The 17,882-nt window shown below is 44.2% G+C and overlaps 1 protein-coding gene across 2 annotated transcripts in view; it reads right to left on the bottom strand.

Moving 5' to 3' along the window:
- The window catches only part of gpc5c (glypican 5c), a 94,205-nt gene that overhangs the window by 64,466 nt on the left and 11,857 nt on the right, over positions 1-17,882 (bottom strand). For both annotated transcript variants that reach the window (XM_076746020.1, XM_076746022.1), the window contains exon 3: positions 6,386-7,089. In XM_076746020.1, the coding sequence (XP_076602135.1) occupies positions 6,386-7,089 (704 nt within the window). The remainder of the gene's footprint in view (positions 1-6,385; positions 7,090-17,882) is intronic.

The raw sequence follows: 17,882 nt of genomic DNA on the forward strand, positions 1-17,882 counted from the left end.
TTTTTTTTTTTTTTCCTTGTAAATATGGGTGTCACTTAGGCGTTTGTTGACAACATTTTGTCCATCGTTGTAAACAATTTTACGAGAATTACAGACACAGAATGTGGCAAGATGTCTCAGAGGATTCAAGTGGTGCTGCACCACAGAGATGGAGGACGAGGGGCAGGAAAAGGAGACAGAGAAAGGTCAAGTGAGTTCATCTCGTCTGTGTCTGTGATACGATGGAACATGCATGCCCTAAGCTAAAAAAAAAAAAAAAAAAAAAAACATAAGCTTGCGGATTGAAACTTCGCGAGCCCACGTGTCCGTTTGAAGCCTTCCAATGAAGCAGCAATTGCCACTAAGATCATAACACAGATGCAGCAGGCGTTCACATTCACTTCACAGGAGCAGCTGCATGACAGTATCATGCCAGCTAGCTTAAGTTTAATGGTGCTCAGACACCAGGTCAGTGGGCACCCATGCACCAGGTAAGGACAATAAAGACACACACAGGGATGATGGCAATATTTAAAAGGTGACAGAGAAGGAGGGGGAGGAACATGGAGTGGGAAGCGAAAGCATAAAAGGGCCATGTGGCCAAGGGTGCTGACGCCACGGATTGAGACACCACAGTGAGAAAAAGTAGAAAAAGACGCAAGGTGGTATGCTTTAGTGGGATATTATGTTGTGGTATTAGCTACAGTGGTTCACCACATTTAAATTAGAGGCATAATTATCGAGAACCAAATGGTCAAAAAGGACCTGATCAGCAATCTCACAGATGTTGCAGTGTGATACTGAATCAGTTTCTAGCTGACAGGAGATGATGATTTACCACATGAAGGACAAGGTGGAGGCACAAACGTTGCATAGTGTCGCTGTATTTTTCTTTGTCACAATTTAAATTTATTGCCCAAATCAAATTACTTTGGTCCAGTGGCAGACTGTGACGGGTGGAGTGAAGACCTATGGATGCGAGCTTTGTTGTTGATATTTATTAGCCTTGTAAAGGACAACATCAACATATGCCTCTTTTTTTTCTCTTGTCATCTCTCTCTCTCTCTTCTGCATGAAACAGTCCTCCACCTCAGGATCAGGAAGGAAAGCCCCACATCATTTAGTCTCACTTGTGTAAATATTTCATCAACTTTTAACCGATGACATATCTGAGAAATTACGTGATTTATGAAATTACATGATTGCACTAATCCAAGTCATGGGCCACAGAGAAATATAATATACTAAGGACCACTGCTTCATGTTCAGACCCAAATGTAATGGCCCAGCAATCATATGGAGATTGCTCGCTGTTATAACCGCATTTTTCATGTGGAGAAGAGGAAATGCGGGACTTTTTGGTGGTGTTGAGGGTTGCTGTGTATTATCAGCAGCAAAGCAAACACTAAAAGAGAGGAGAGGAGAGGAGAGCAGGAAAAGATGTGTGAGCGTAGGCTGAGGAGAAGAGAGGCTGCACCCACCGTCATTAGCTAATGGACTGCTGAGTAAGTCAGTCAGTCAGCCCAAGGGTTAGACAGAGTGCCAAAGGCGCACACAACTTAGAAAGAAGCTTATAGATTGGCCATGAGCGCATTTTACGTCAGCTACAGTTCTGCTAACAGTCTCAAATATAAGATACAGAAACAGTACGTAAAGGCCTGAGCCTGTGCAGCTAATCCTTTTATAGAAGGTGACCTCCAACAGCTGAAAATCAAAGTCTTCCTCTGTCTTTCTGTTCTTACCGCACACTTATTTTACTTTCTCGATTATATAGCTGTGTATTTGATTGTGACAGTGAAGTACAGAAGATATGTTGCATGACTTTTTTCCAACCTGTCCCATTAAATGAAATACAAAATGCTAATTGAATTACACATGAAGTCAGCTACACATACAATAAAATATACATTATATATCACTGCAAATGTCCTGTAGAAATGTCATGAGACCGGAATGTCTGTTTTTGTCTTATCCTGTACATTAAACACCTAATCAATTAAGGTAACATCATCACATTGCTGCAAAATAATCATATAAATGTGATAATGCCACAAAATTCACTCTCCTCATTGATTTGCTGCACTGTCCACCATGGCCTGAAACATCACTTTACCACAGTGTAGCAAAATATCTCATGGTGCACCCAGTATATATCATCATACCTCCCAATCCTATACTGAAACAATGAAAATAGTGGGTTGCAGCGACTGGAACAGGGAAATCAAAATAAGAAACTGTGATAGCAACAATGTTTGTTTTCACACCAGTGATATTCCTTTATTTTATTGTGGGATAGAGTAAAAGAAAAAGTGCTAGCAATGTAAGCCACTGCAGTCTGTTGAGGTGCCGCCGTGGTGAATGGAAACCTTCCAGTCGTCCCGCTGGCCCTTGTTTCCATTATCTAAAGGCCCAGGCTGCTATTATCATTCCTCCATAAGACTGTAATGAGAAGCTGGGGTAAAACCAACAAGCGGATAAGGTAGACCTGCATATAAACTGGCTCTAATCTGGACCACTGGTACTATTTTCTTATAGCAAGTTATAAAGCTCTCACAGAGGAACTGACTGAATGAGTAGATGAAGGTGTGAGTGAATGCATGCTTCTGTGTGTAAAGATTTATCCGACAGTCTACTCATCTTTAACAAGTAGAAGATATAAAGTTCCCCTCTAGGTCATATGAGCCATATCATTTTTATGGCCATGTCAATAAACAGCCGTCTGTGGCCTCTCAGGCACAGTTGACTCTGGAGGGAGAAACTAAATTCAACAGGGCAGCATTCAGAGGGAGAAAACCTCACTAAACATTGGAGCTACCAATTCCACAGGGGCCCAATAAGAGTAGCCACTTTTACTGGATATTTTCCAATTTTCTCCTAATTGTGTCTACTCGACATAATCCAGCCCCGGGCTCCCCCAATATCCATAACCATAACCACTTCCCTTTCAGCCACGTTCACGCTCCATCTCAATAAGGGCAGGAATGTGTTAAAACACAATATATCCTTCTGCTGCCCCGCATTACTATCAATAGCTGCCTTTCAGTCTCACGTGCGCTGCCAGTATTGTCACAGGGTGGGCCGCACATCCAGGCTCCTTCCAGGACTTCTAAAAACCTGATACCTGCGCTCGGCTAGGCTATGTGTGTGCATATGTACAGTATATGTGTTTATGACCCAAGTCCTACCCTATGACGTATGGCAACATATAGTGCAGACTCTGTGTAGTCTGCAGCTGTTTAAGTGAGAGAGAGAGCAACCACAAAATGGTTCGGGATAACATCCCAGTGTAAAACCACACAGTCACAATAATTCCTTTAATAACAACTCCATATAATATTCTGACTCGGCATGAAAATAGAGTTACTTCTTTGTGCTTGACTTCTTGCGCACGGCATAGGTTATGAAAATCAACAGTAGGTTCAGCGAGGTATTTGCACTTTATTTACTTTGCAGTAAGATAGTAAAGATAATAGCTGTTTAAAATTGGGTGTAGGTCTTGGGGGGGGGGGGTGTATGGAGGTGTAAGGGTGAAGGTGGCTGCGCTGACACAGTAGTTGTGCACTGGAGACTTAACAGCTTTCCTTGACAGGCCACTGCGGCTTTATAAAAACATACTGTGATTTAAAAAGGCCACGGGTTCTATAGGTAATACACACAGCGAGTGACCTTAGGTGATCGTTTTTGCACTATAGCCTGCTTGAAGCAACGAGAGCACAGAAAACGGGAGCCACCAGTGTCCGACTGGGGGCCACCTCCTTTATCAGCGACAATTCTCTTGGCCCTTTTTTCCAGCTGGCTGGGTCTAGTTTGTATGGCCTAGCTGGAACCCTTTCAATTCTGTCCCACTTGTCCCCATGCTGGACTCCCTGCTCCAGGATTGCCTGCCACGCCATGAATACCAAGCAGCATACACACACACACACACACACACACACACACACACACACACACACACACACATACGTACATACAGACACGAAATGCAAGCTGGGTCTCTTTCTGCATAGTTGTATTAGGTCAGTCTTTAAGCCTGGCAACCAACCCTCCTCTGCCTGAGTGTGCATGTGTGCATACAGTAAGTGTCTATGCATTTGGATGCGTGTGTGTTTAATGTGAGTGTTTAATTCAGAATCATTCAGGCTCTGTGATGTTCCTTCACAACTTTAAAAAGGACCATACCAGTGGTTTTACATGTTTAAGCCCATTAACTACAAATTACTTGCATTTTATGTTACTGCCAACCGTTTTCCATTAGAAGTGCTATACATGTTAAATGTGTTTTTCCACCTTCCAGGCAGACATTCGTTTCGGTTCATTCTGGTACACTATGACCCTTCACTTGAAGGGAGTATTGAATCTTGCTTGACAAAGATAATCTACCGTGATCAAAGTTACTTCATTGTTGCATGCTGACTGCTGCATTTTCATGCCTTCCATTCAGAATAAGGTTTTTTTTTTTTTGCAGTGAAATTTGTCTCCACACTGCCTTAATGTGCTAAAGTAAAGCTGCGATAATGAGATCTGACTCACAGTCACAAGCTATATTGTCAGGAAACTAAACCCACTGGACAAACAATAATAATGGTAATGGCAAAGCATTGCAACCTATATCTAAAAAGTCATGAAACAAGCAAATAAAGATAATTGAAATTGAATGGAGTTCACAATGTGGCCATGAATGTTAGCTAACGAAGTTTCACTTGAATATTCGATTCAGAAAAATACTGACTCTGACAAAATAGTTCTAAAACTAAGATACAGTATGTGAGAACAGAGGGCTTTCGTTGATGGCCTATGTTCCTTAGAGAATGGTATGTTCCTTTAAGTAAACCTGGCCAGCACAGTCTGTCTTCACTAAGTCACCAAAGTAATCACAAGCCTGTGATAATAATATACAATAGTTCAATGGAAGACTGCAAATGCACATTAAGACAACTGAGAGAGCCAAACTGAAGCTTAATCCAGCAACAGCTTGCATGTTATAGCTTCTATAGTGTCGTCTTACAGCTCCAATTCAGTTCTGGGAACAGTTCCAGTGAAGACATGTCCACAAGTCGTCCCATTAAAGATATTGGGGAACAACTGCACCCTACATAACCCTCTCAGCGTTTGAAGCATTGTTCTTCCCCTCTCTGCTCCCATATTCAACACATCCATATCACAGAAACACATACCTGTCAACACTGGGATTTGAAAATAAGGGAAATTTTCCGGTGCCCCCGCCCTGCTGTCCCACCACCCTTACCACTGTCACTTACATTTAGACAAGGCTACAAACAGTAAAGACTAAAACAGCCACGAGGCAACAACTTGCTTTACAATGTATGAGCAACAAGGATTAGATGGTCAGAGTCTGATACCTGGTTCAAAGTGAAAGGTACATGAAGTGAAAAGGGCAAATAAATTCAATACTGAATTTAAACAAAATAAACAGGGAGATACAATGGGGGCTGACATCATAGTGATAATTTTGTTATGTTCCTCTTGATGATGTACATAAATCTCAGCTAACCACCTGTTCTTTGATGTATGATTCATGCTACACCCACATGCATGCCTCCGCTTTTAATTTGGGCTGAGAGAAAGTCAGTATTGTTTAAAATATAAAGATAAAGATTACAGCTTACTGTGTTTGCTGATGTTAGATGATACGTCAAATAAGGCAAATTACTGACAAGCAAGCAGAAGTGCTACTCTGTGTGATGTTGATGTGTAGTATGTATGCGTTTTAAATACTTTTAACTTGAAAAAAATAAACATAATTGCCGACTCTGAATGGACTCTGTTTGTTGTGTTCAGTATAGTCGTGCTGTGAACATAAGAACAGAAATCCAAGACTAAGTGTTGAACAAAAGCACAATTTTGCAGATTTAACTACAGTATTAAGTTTGAACAACTGTCTGGCCGTCGTTCATGAAACGTTCTTCATGCTGTGAACATCTAACGTAAAACCGCATATAATACAAGGCATATGGTAGTACTCACAGCATGTTAAGTACACCAAATCCCCCATTTTATCAACAAATTTTCTCATTTTCATCATAGTCTTTGAGGAATTTATAATATTCCCCCTACAGTCAGACTCTAAACAATGCTGATTTTTAGCTGCCTTGCCATTTTGGAAAATTGGTCCCTCTCTAGCCTCAGCTCAGCCCGCATTTCTTTGGAGGAGGCTGAACTTTTTTTTTTCTTTTTTAAGTATAAACATTATTTTTTCTCTGAATAGTTTCAACGCTGTGCCAACATTAATGCAGTGTGCAGGGTTCTTTGTTGCACCGGTGGAAAAAATAGCTCATAACCTACAAGAGGCCTGCAAAAGCTTTCCAATCAATACATAGAACATTGCCAAGGTATATGTATAAAACAAAGATGTTAAACAAAAGCTGCTGATGTAGTGTGTACTGACCGTGGCAGTGATGAGTGGACCGTGGAGCTGTGCGTAGAGCAAGGCCTCATTAACATGGCCCCTGACCCCCAGCAGGGCTAGTTCCAGACTGTGGTGGCCGGCCATGGCGTGGGTTAGTTGCTCCAACAAGCTCGTATACCTCCTCCAAGCCTGATCCATCTCAGACACACTGGCCAAGCAGCCTCGCATGACGTTCAGACAGTAGCCCACGCAGGGCTTGATCAGCGTCAAGCCCCTGCAGTGGGAGCAGTACACCATCTTCACCAGGCCCTTCACACACTCCTTGCTTAGGCTGACATGTTCAGTGGCATTTATCACCTCCAGACCCTCCTCCAGGGCCAGGCCCAGTTGCCGCCCGGCTCCCAGTGCCCCCGCCAGTTCTTGGGCCATGACGGCCGGATGGGGCCCAAACGGGTTGACATCCTGCCTTATCATCCGGAGGCAGTCCCCCATTTCACTGGCCATCATCATGCTGCCCTCGATGCCTGGATTGATGAGCCGCGTGTAGACGAGTGGGAAGAGGTTGTTAAAAAATTGGTGAACTGACGCCTCCACGGAGACGTTGGCTCCACGGAGGTAGAGGGAGAGTGAGGAGAAGAGTTGGTTAACATGGGGTAGGGCGTGGCGGGACAGGGGTGTGTAGGTTCCCTCCAACAGAGAACTCAGGTGGCCCTGAGAGAAGGAGAGAAGGTACTGGAACATGTCTGCAAAGAGAGCAAAAAGGAAAACACACAGATGAGAGAGGGAAGGAGTGACGAGGGCAGATGACATTTTGTATGAGAGGAGCATTCAAAATCATTGATGACATGATCTGAAAGCTCTCCAGAATATTGGGAAGGCATTTGAAATGCAAACACATATCCAAACCCTGGCTCCTAACCAGCTAAGCTTGGCTTGTGTGCATCAGTGAGTTGGGTTGAGAAACCAGTGTCAAGTTTCCCTATAAAGCAGTTGGATATCATCGTGTATGAAGTCATCACCCCAATAACTATGTCTTCAGTAGACCGTAGTCTGTCTGTCTCTGACATTGTCTGTAGCGAGAGACAGACAGGGACGCATCTTGATATGAGCAGCAACCACAGTCAGTTTGCATTTTCTTTGACAAATACTGCCATGCTACCACCCCACACCCACACACACATCGACATGTAGCTCTTATGTCATTTCCTGGTGAGAAACTGAGGCTGTAAAGCAATCATTGATGTCAGTGCAGAGGCTGATAAATTCCACTGAAGTGCCACTTCTTGCAAAGCAAGGTACTGTTACAGAGAAGAGAGATGGTGTGCCAGAGGGTAAAGCAAGGAAGAGGAAAAAAACTACATCAAACTGAAACAGTTCAACCCTCTTGCTGGCCTGTTCAATTTTTCTCCTTTGTCTCCAATATTTCTTAGTATTCTCAATAATCTGCCTAACCCCATTTCACTGCTCAGTAACTGCTCTAACTACGAGAAATTTTTTTCAAAAACATCTTGTTTACCACCGTACATGAGGTCTTTTCTACCGTACAGCCTAACATCACCTTCCATCTCCTTCACTCCCCTCCACGCATTCTCTTCTCTATGCAACTGTATGTGCAATACATGTATGTGTGTGTGTGTGCATGCTGTGTGCGTGTTTGTGTATGCATGTCCTGGACACAACACTCTCCTCTGGTGTGTGATGTCAGCTTAAAAGCATGCCAGGACATGAAGGAGCAGTAGCAACTGTACAGAAATTGAGACAGAAGGAGTTTGCCAACACACCCACCACTACCACCACCACATCATACACACACACACACACACACACACACACACACACACACACACACACACACACACACATACATGAAATGGAAAAAAGTTTGGCATAAACCCGCAGTGTATGACCATTCTGCAAAGGGTACTGACTGCTAACCAAATGGTATTAATCATGTACTGTGAACGTGATGTTCACACTAACATTCATTCATAAGAGAACCTTCTTCATAGTGAATCTATCTCACCACAGTGATCGTTACCAAAATGAGTACGTACGTGTTTGTGTGTCTGCCTGTGTGTGTCCAGCCGCTCCCAGCTCACAGACAGAAGGATAACAACAGTCATGTCCTCCTCAACAGCTGCACTAATACGACCGCTGTCTGTGACACGCGGGGACTCATTTATAACGCACCAGAAAACACCATCGTCATGATCAGAGCTGCTCCCGCGCACATTGCATTAAAAAGTTGTAGCCTACTGGGTTTTAAAGAGCGTGGCTGCGTGTGACAGAAATAAAGCAGACAGAGATGACAAGTAATGGTCTGTTGGGGATTAATACTGTAAAGCGAGGGGCGATGAGGAGTCAGGAAGACCTCCGGAGATGTCCGGCGAGAGACAGACCAAGAGGAGCAACAAAATGAGGAAAGTAAAAAGAAAGGGAACGAGCAAAAACAGCTTTAGATTGGCAGGGAAGTTGTAAAATGACAGTTTCAGTTCCGCTTCACTGTCTCCTAAACCCATGGGGCTGAGTTGGTGCCATTGTGAGGTCTGCCTGCTTGCCTGCCAGTCAGGCCACAAGGCTCAATCGCCACAAAAAATTTACACCGCAAGATGTACCCACAGGCTTAGGTTACATAGCATTACATAATGTTATTATAAAAGTATCATTCTCACAAATACCATGGTTTAATCTTGCTCTCTGTGAGGCGTGGCGGGGGCAAACCAAAACTTGTCTGGTCTAGATAACAGGACAACGAGAGAGCTTCTCAAGAAGAGAGGTGAAATTCTTCTAAAATCTCTTATACTTCTCAAAAAAAAAAAAAAAAAACATGACTGATGCACATCTTTCAGAGAGTTTATGACAGGATCATTACACTCGCAAGACATTCCGTACTTGTTCAAAAAGCTTATTTTTCATTTGCCAAGAGGGTGACACAGAGAGAGAGAGAGAGCACGAAAAAGGAAAAAAGGGAAGAGAGTGGGAGACCGCCAGGAAAAATGGAATAAAAAGCGACTGAACTTTTGAACAAGGAAAAACAACTACTGTACAAGTGGACTCCACCTTGTGAACATTCCCTGACATCTGGATTCATTTGGCCCCTGGGTCCGGAGCACTTCCCTGTCTCTCCGTGGCTGTTACTTCAAACATGTCCTTCTCTGAATGTAGAGAAGAGGGGCTACAGTCTACCTTTCTTCCTCTCCACACGCTGACAAACAAAAAACTGGATCCCGTAATTCACTCATTTTCAGCATCCGCTATTTTCTGTTCTCCATCAGCTTCTCTCCCACGCTCAAATAGATCCTGTTTTTCATTGTGATAAATCAAGTGCAATCGTTGTGGGTTTCTCTGCACTTTCCAGCACTGGGAAACAGGGTGATAAGAAAAAAACAAGAAACCAGCAGCTTTTTAAGTCCTAACTACCATTGCATGACAGTCAGTGGGGTTTGATTGTTCTGTCTGACCACGGTGCCTGAATCTGGATTTGACCACACTCCATTCAGACGCACAGTCGTGGGTGGCTATCATTACCATGTCACAGTCTCCCATCAGTGAGCTTCTTGGGAAATAAAGTCTGGCTGGATCGAGGCTATTTTGCATGAAGCAATTATCTTTAATTTCCACGGAAGTCCAAAATTCAAAACACATAATTGTCAAGCTAACTATACAGGAATAAATGAACAGGCCTGCTTTGTCTGTGGCCCTGTGGGGCTACTCTGACATGCTCTCTGCTCGGAATAAACAAGGTATTAAATGGATAAAAAAGCAGCAGTGGCAGAGCTGAGGAGGCCTCTGTCCTGCAGTGGCCTGAACTCAGCATGTATTTATGCCTCTGGGCTGGGATATTACACTATATCTTTCCACCAACGCCATGCCAAGGCCACTCTCTGAGATCACTGGGTTTAATCGTAAGACGCTATTTCCACTTTACATTCTGCATGGCAACCCAGTGTTTTACTGGCACAATTAAAGCTTAAGTGTCACCACAGTGAAGCTGCCACAAGAACAGGAACAAGAAGAGTCAAAACTCCTTATTTCTAAGCCACTTTCACGCTGAGAAAGATGTGTGTCTGCTCAGTCTAACTGAAGAGTACTGTCAGAGTTCGAGTATTCAAGGCATCAAAGCTGGGTTGCCAAAAATCTGCATAGGAGATGTGGCACCAGACAACTATCACAGACCAGCATGCTGAGTGCGTGTACAAGGGTTGGACAAGCTGATTATACTCAATGACCAGCAGTATTGGCAGATCTAGTAGTAGTAGTACCAAGTTATTTATTAATTACTATTTAAAGCCTCTGTGTGTAGAAATTTCTGACTTTGGTGACTCCTAGTGGTGCTATCAAAAAAGACACTGTGGCAGACAGCAATGCATGGTGCAAAGCAACTGAGCGGGTACATCGGTTCCACATGTGTGCAGTTTATACTCCCCAGAGCTGCCAAGTGCAGTCAAGCACAGTGAAATTTAATGAAAACATGTTATGAAAAGGAGGTGGCAAGGACAGTGATTGACTGAGCCCTGACCTCCAAACTGTCTCTCAAACTGATCCCCTCGTCCTGACTTGCTTCAAGCTCACTGTCCTCACTGTCAGAGGGAATGATCCTATTTGCTTGATCATGCTTCTTCTCCCATGAAATTTATTCTGTCAATTTCTTGTAGGTATCAGCAGATATTAAAGTGAAAACATTGACTGTGGTCATAATTATGCATCGGAGTATATCTCCACACACTTTAGCATCATATTGCCTGAAAAAAAGACCTGAGAATGCAGCATTTCTGAAATCCCCATAGTCCTAATTCCCAAGAATCAACTAATACAAGTATGTCCAACTCAAACTGAAGTGTACAACAGCAAAGATAGAGGGTTTAAAGTGTGACTGCATCTTTTACTAAGTGTGAGTTCATGTGCCTGTATTTTTAAGTACGTGCATGTAGGTTTGTAGAGGCGGGTGTGCATATGTGTGTACGGCTGCGCGTGCATGAAGATGCGGTAATATTGTGATAATGAGGTAGGAGACACTGTTCTCATACCATGGAGATGTGGGCCCTTCCTATCTTGGAAATCAGTCCCAACTGGACCTGACCAACCGTCTTCTCAGGCATGTTAATCCTACCATGGGCTTGGGTTTCAGACAGGTCACCAGAAAGATACATGACATACTGACACATGTGTAGATTACATATCCTTGTTTTAATTAGTAGAAATACTGTACATAAGGCCTTTTCCCACTCAGCACTGGTCATCTTAGGTTACACGGGAGAGCTGCAATGTCATACAATCTGCCAGTCTCTAACCTTTCAGCAAACTGTTTAATGGTAATAAACTATTAATAAGTCAATGAATCAATCTGTTGATTCATCGTACTTGTGTGGCAAAATGACACATCTAAAGTCTAAAGAGGGAGCATGACTCATCTGTCAGACAACACGTACAGACATGCTGTTCACGCAAATTTGACCTGCACAAACTGGGGAGCTGCACTCCTGCCAAAATCACTGTGAGTCCACAAGCAATTTAGAAAACCGGCGCACGCAATCACAACTGTGTATGCATGGATTTCAGCAAACCCTGGCCCCAAATCTTAATTTTCCTGTCTTGTCCTATCAGGAGGCTAACAGGTGGGATAATGAGCTTGAGAGGAAAGACAGGAGGAGGAGGTGGTGGAGGAGGAGGAGGAGGAGGAGGAGGAGGAGGTGGTGGGGAGTGGGGGCAAGCTCCCCATCTCTCCATCAGCATTCCGGTAATTAAAAAGGCAGCCAAGCTATATCAAAACTCTGAAACATAAACAATTCCACAGATGCCAGGGGCATTCGGGGTGCACTGAGCTATAATGTGGTGGAGGTTGGGGGGGAGGTGGATATTAGACAGGGGGGGATCACTGCTCTCTGCTCAGGCCAAAGTAGGGAAACATGATCGAAGGCAGGGGAATGAGCAGACGAGAGAAGGACAGGGACAGAGGAGACAGAGCACGGGGGCAGTGGGTGAGGGGCTGAGGGAAGAGCAGGGGAGGGAGGAAGGGTTGTTCAAATGGCTAATACCATAAAGGGGAGATATGGAGGGCCAGCCTGAGGGCAGACTGCTGACAGGCTGATGGACAGCACCTCTGGTCCTAAGCATTAAGGGGGCCACGGGCCTACAGAGACCCCCCCCATTTCTCTTTTGTTTATTGGTATATAAATCACAGTGTCTCTTTTGATATAGTGTAAGCGCTAAGGAGCAGCTCAAAGTGTCAGAGACAAAAAGCATTTGCACTCATTTATAACTGCTTGTGCCAGTTACACAAGTGGGAATGACCTCTGACTCTTGAATACAGTATGAGCAGCATCACTGTGCATGCAGTGTGTAACTTCATGTCCTTCTTACATGTTAGAGGGACAGCCACATACATACAGCTGTGAAATACTGTTTTGACGTGCAGTTTGGAGAAAAGAAGTCTGGAGCATCCAAAAAAGGATGTGTGCAGGAAAGTGCAGGAAAGAAAGACTTGTGAGAAAAAACAGTTTCCATGCAAAAGCAAATCAGCTGCCAGTTGCTTATTACTGGAACATTAAGGAGCGAATCTAATAGAATGGAGGCATTTTCTTCAAAACCTGGCCATATTAACGGCAGAGTGTGGTTTTGTGATAAACAAAAAAGCCTTGTCGTGCTAGTAAGCCGTTTTATAGTGTAAGTGGAAACTGATGATGACAAGGAGACTGGACTCCAGATTTTCATGAAAAGGGAAAGGAAACATTTAAGCTAACATAAGATTAACATGAAACAGACCCGTGAATTGAGTCTGAGGTGTGAAAGGAATCCAAGATGAAAGGGGGTCTAATGAAGTATTTTCCACTTTTTCTGAGCAGGTGTGGCCCCTGTTTTCATTTTTCAGCTTTTATTATGAATCGAGCATTGAGGGTCACTTATGCATTGTTTCAATTATGGGCCAAAACTACTCTTTGATTAGACCTAAGCCCTTGTGCTCATGCCATTAAAAACAACACAAAACTGCTTCGATCCATTTGGTGGGCTGAAATAAATCAAAGGAAAATACTAAATAATCAAGATAAATGTATGAAAATATTTGTGAAGGACAAATTCCATCATACTACTGAAACCAAATGAAGTATTAAGAGTTTGCCGGCAACAGACTACGATGTGGTTGATTTAAGAGCAGACCTGCGTAAACCCACTATTCATTTTGGCAGAGAGTACAGCAGATATCACAATCCATCATGGATCATACAAACAGGACACGGCTGCCCAGGGTCAGAACAACTTGTTTTTTCTTTTTTGTCTATCCATTTGTCTCATTTATTGTTCCTCTGCTGGAATACAATGGATGAATGACTGGAGGATCAGTGAATAAAGCCTACCGTGGGGACTCCTTAATGGTGTACTAGGAGCCATAGAGGCGAGGAGGAAGGAGGAGAGGAAGCAGAGGAGTGTCCAACACAGGGCGTAATGAGGAAAGTCAGTTGATTTGAATGGGGGGAGCGATGAAGCAAGTTGGTGGTGAGAGACGAGAGAAGGAGAGCCAGCTCCAACCTACTTTGGGCTGAAGGAACAGTGTGAGTCACAACACAGAGACAAGCACATCATGATGCTCATCCACTTATGCATTAGAAGCGCATATTAAGCACACACCCTGATTTCCCACAGGCGTCGGATGGAAGAGACTCTCCCTTACAGACATGCTAGTCTGGCCAATTTGCGATGTTCAACCCCTCGTTCCCTCATGCTCTGTCTTACCAGTGCTCCCTCATTTCTCCCAGCATGACCGTGTTTTGGTCAAAATCCACCATCATTTCTCTAAATGTCTCTTTTCATTGTGTGAAAAGTTCACCAAAAAAGTGAACCAGACTGTCAAATTGGTTGTCGAACATTTACTGAAAAAAATTGGAATGTCAGCTGCTGTACATGGACACGTGTGCACACACACATCTATATTTTACACACACACACACACACACACACACACACACACACACACACAATCTCATACAGACACTTTATGGCTTGTGGGATCAGTCTGGGAAAGACGGGTGCAGCAGAGTCAGACAGGACACAGGAAAAGGCCAGACTGGACCAATCAGCAGCAGCAGAGAACAAATCCCATCAGCCAGACGCACAGATTGTGTTCCAGAAAAGCCAAATTCTCTTGGACAGAGAACAAGCCCCGGGAGATGCGACTTTGTCTGATTACCAAGAAACTTCCTGGACATCAAGCTTATTGTGCTCATACGATAGTAGTGAGACTGATGAAGCTTAGTCTACACCAAGGGTGTTTGCTCAGGCTAGCTGAAAGGCAGTGTCAGACAAAGTATGCTGTAAAGCAGTGTCAGAAAATCATTCCATGGGAGAAGAGATTGTGTTGGCGAGAAATAAAGGGGTATTTATCTCCGTTTCATTTCATGCTGGTATGTCATATTATGGCTGAGCAGACTGGCGGCAGGCTAATCTACACAGACCTCATATTTATTTAGGCATTGCGTGTAATATTGGGGAGCATGGATGGTTGCTGAGGAAGACTGGGGCAGCTGGGAGAATAATGATGAAGAAAAATGAAAGGAAAATCTTGGGGAGAGGAAGAAGATGGGGAAGAATTCTGTGTTTATGGTTTTGTTCTGTGGAGTGCGCTCTTGGCAGCTGGACTATCTGTGAGACATCAGGGTTTCCTGCAGCGTACACGCCAGCAAGCGAGCAGTAAGCGTAGTGCCCACCATGACCCAGCATGCGTTTGTGAAGCAACCAATGCTGACAAAGCATGGACCGCAGACGGAAGAAGGCACCAAGGAAGGAGGGAGAAACCAGCAAATCTACAGGGTAGAAGCCTGTGGATTCAAGGATCTTTTAAGGCAGACCACAATACACACACACACACACACCTTATAGTACCCCATTCAAATACATCCTTGCACACTTTCACTGAAACTTTTCTTCAACCAAGCCCTCCCTCCATCTAATTTTTCCCTCTTTTTCTAGGCCCAGCTCCCTACTCCTTTGGGTTCTCGCACATTCATGCTGAGGTGAGCGGGGCAGATGAAAAGCAGAGGTAATTAGGGAAGCTTTGAGTGTGACTTTATGACTGCGAGAGGCTTTGAGCTTTCCCCCTCTCTCCTCCTTCCTTCCCTTTATTCTCTCCCTGTTTTCCCAAGCGAGCAAGAGTCCTGCAAACTCCGAGGGAAACGCATCCTGCCCTTATGTGTCATGTCCACCCAGGAGACTAGAGAGGCGTAGTTAAAACACAAACATGCTTACGACACAGACACAGACACACACACACACACACACACACTCAAATATGCAATGTATTCACTCCACTATTACGTCCATAAACACGTTTCCCCTCCACCCTGTATGATTAAATGAGACGTGTAGGGATGGATTCCGGATATCCTCCCTAATTTGAGCATGAGCTCATGGTGCAGTGCAATGTCATCCTTCGTCCAAGCATCAGCCTCTAGAGCAATAACCCTGTCGGTCAAAACATCTGCAGAGAAAAATACATGCAGACACGAAGCGAGAGAAAAATGAAGTGAGAGAGGACGGGCTGAAAAGATCACAGCAAAAACGAGTGAGAGAACTTCTAAACAAGTGCAGAGATTGCAATATAGATAGGAGGATTTGTATCTGATGAAAGAATGAAGATAGGACACAACAGCCAGGCGATTCATCATTCTTATCACTTACACGCACACATGCCTTCATTTATAACGCATAAATCATCACTATTTAATAAAAAAAGACAGTTGCCTTTACGTAGGCTGCGTTGTGTGAGCCACCCAGGACGATCCTGACAGTCAAAGTGAAGAACGCAAAGGCATTTTCAAAATGGTTTCATCTAGGGTGGCTTATAAACAACATACCTGGAGGGAGAATGAGAAACAGTGGGAGGTAGGGGTGCAAAGAGCAACAGACATGGAAAACACCGTCTACTGTCTGTCAAGCAGGCAATCAGGGAGGTTGCAAATTCCCAAGGGGAAGAGAGACAATTACAGTAGGTTGGAATCAGCCACATGTGAAAGCCTGAGGGAGACAAACAGTCTCGGGGGGTGAGACACCAACAGACCATACAGCCAGTGTTTCTCACTTCACTCCTCACGTCTCTGAGTCCTCTTATTCTGCATTCTGAGGCCCTCAAGTATCCCCGTGCCTCAGGTCATGGTTTTGATCACTCTGTCTCCTGCAAACACTTGTGCGCATGCTGTCTCTCAAGACAGAGGGGTCTGGAGAGTTCCTGGATGATGAGACAAGGATCAGCTAATTATGTCGCCTCGACGAGGAAAGTCATCGTCCTTGCCATGGCCTCTTTCTCTCTTCCGTCTCTCTCTTGCTGTCGCACTTTCTCAGATGAACTCCTTGTCCCTCCTTTGAAGGGCGCCTAAAGTTTTAAACGCGATGCGCTTCCATTGATGATAGAGAGCTATCTAGGCCAGGAGAATACATTTCTCTGAAAAGCATTTGTCGACTCCTGCGAGAAGAACTTGAGCCCCGAGATGGTCATGGTGACTTGCATGGGTGGTAAATATTGCACATGCCCTCATGTCTGTGGTATACATGTATGCACACACGCACACAATGATCAGGATGCACATGTACAAAAAGTTTGAGCACCCACCTTACACCCACATACACACACACGCACACAAACGCAGACGTCGTGGCCTTTAACTGTGGGCCACGTCCCTCTCATATCGGTGACACTAGTGATCAAAAGTGTCAGCATTTTCTTGACATCTGCTCCCCAGCAGTGTGAGTATACAGTATACCCAGATACTTACTCTCTTGCTCATCATTTGCACCTGTCATACGCGTACACACACGCAAATTGGACTGCCTCCACAACAAATTGCCAACAAGAGATTGCTGCATATTGAACTGATGAGTAATTCACATGAGGGCTTGTTAAAACTAACGAACAAACGATTCTACTGATTAACTAGTAACCTGAGCAAACAGACATACTGTACAAACATATTCTAGAGGCTGATCCATCTGTTCAACTTTCTCTCAGCCAATCAGGAAGCCATGGAGAGGAGTCCACTAAGTAAGTAAGATCACTCCAGGTCTGATTGGCTAGAACAGGTTGACAGGCCAAAGCCCTTGATGGCAGCTCTAAGCTGGCCCAGCTTAGACTGGGCTCTGTGGTTGACACCTACCCACCATCAGGCCCTGACACTCATTACCTATCAACTTTGCCATGGATTAGGAGAGTCTGTCTGTTTGTGTGTTGGGGGGAGAGAGAGAAGACCAGGGGGGGGGGGGGGGGGGGGGGGTGACCTGAAAGCTGAATGGTAGAATGAAAGATGGAGGAGAGGATGCACTGTGGGGTAAGAAGGGAGGTTGTTGCATGAAAAAGACGTGACCTGCTTGCCTATGTTATTTAGGGAGTGGCAGTCGCAGGGCAAAAAGTGAACGGCAAAATCTGGAGAGCCCTAAAAGATTATTGGTTCACCAGAGAGGTCGGTTATTGCAGCATACAATTGAACCTATTCATTTATATCAATGCTGTATCAGGAAAAAAAAACTGAGGAAAAAAATTCTCAGCATTCATAAA

The sequence above is a fragment of the Chaetodon auriga genome, chromosome 12 (assembly GCF_051107435.1).
Source record: "Chaetodon auriga isolate fChaAug3 chromosome 12, fChaAug3.hap1, whole genome shotgun sequence".
NCBI lineage: Eukaryota > Metazoa > Chordata > Actinopteri > Chaetodontiformes > Chaetodontidae > Chaetodon > Chaetodon auriga.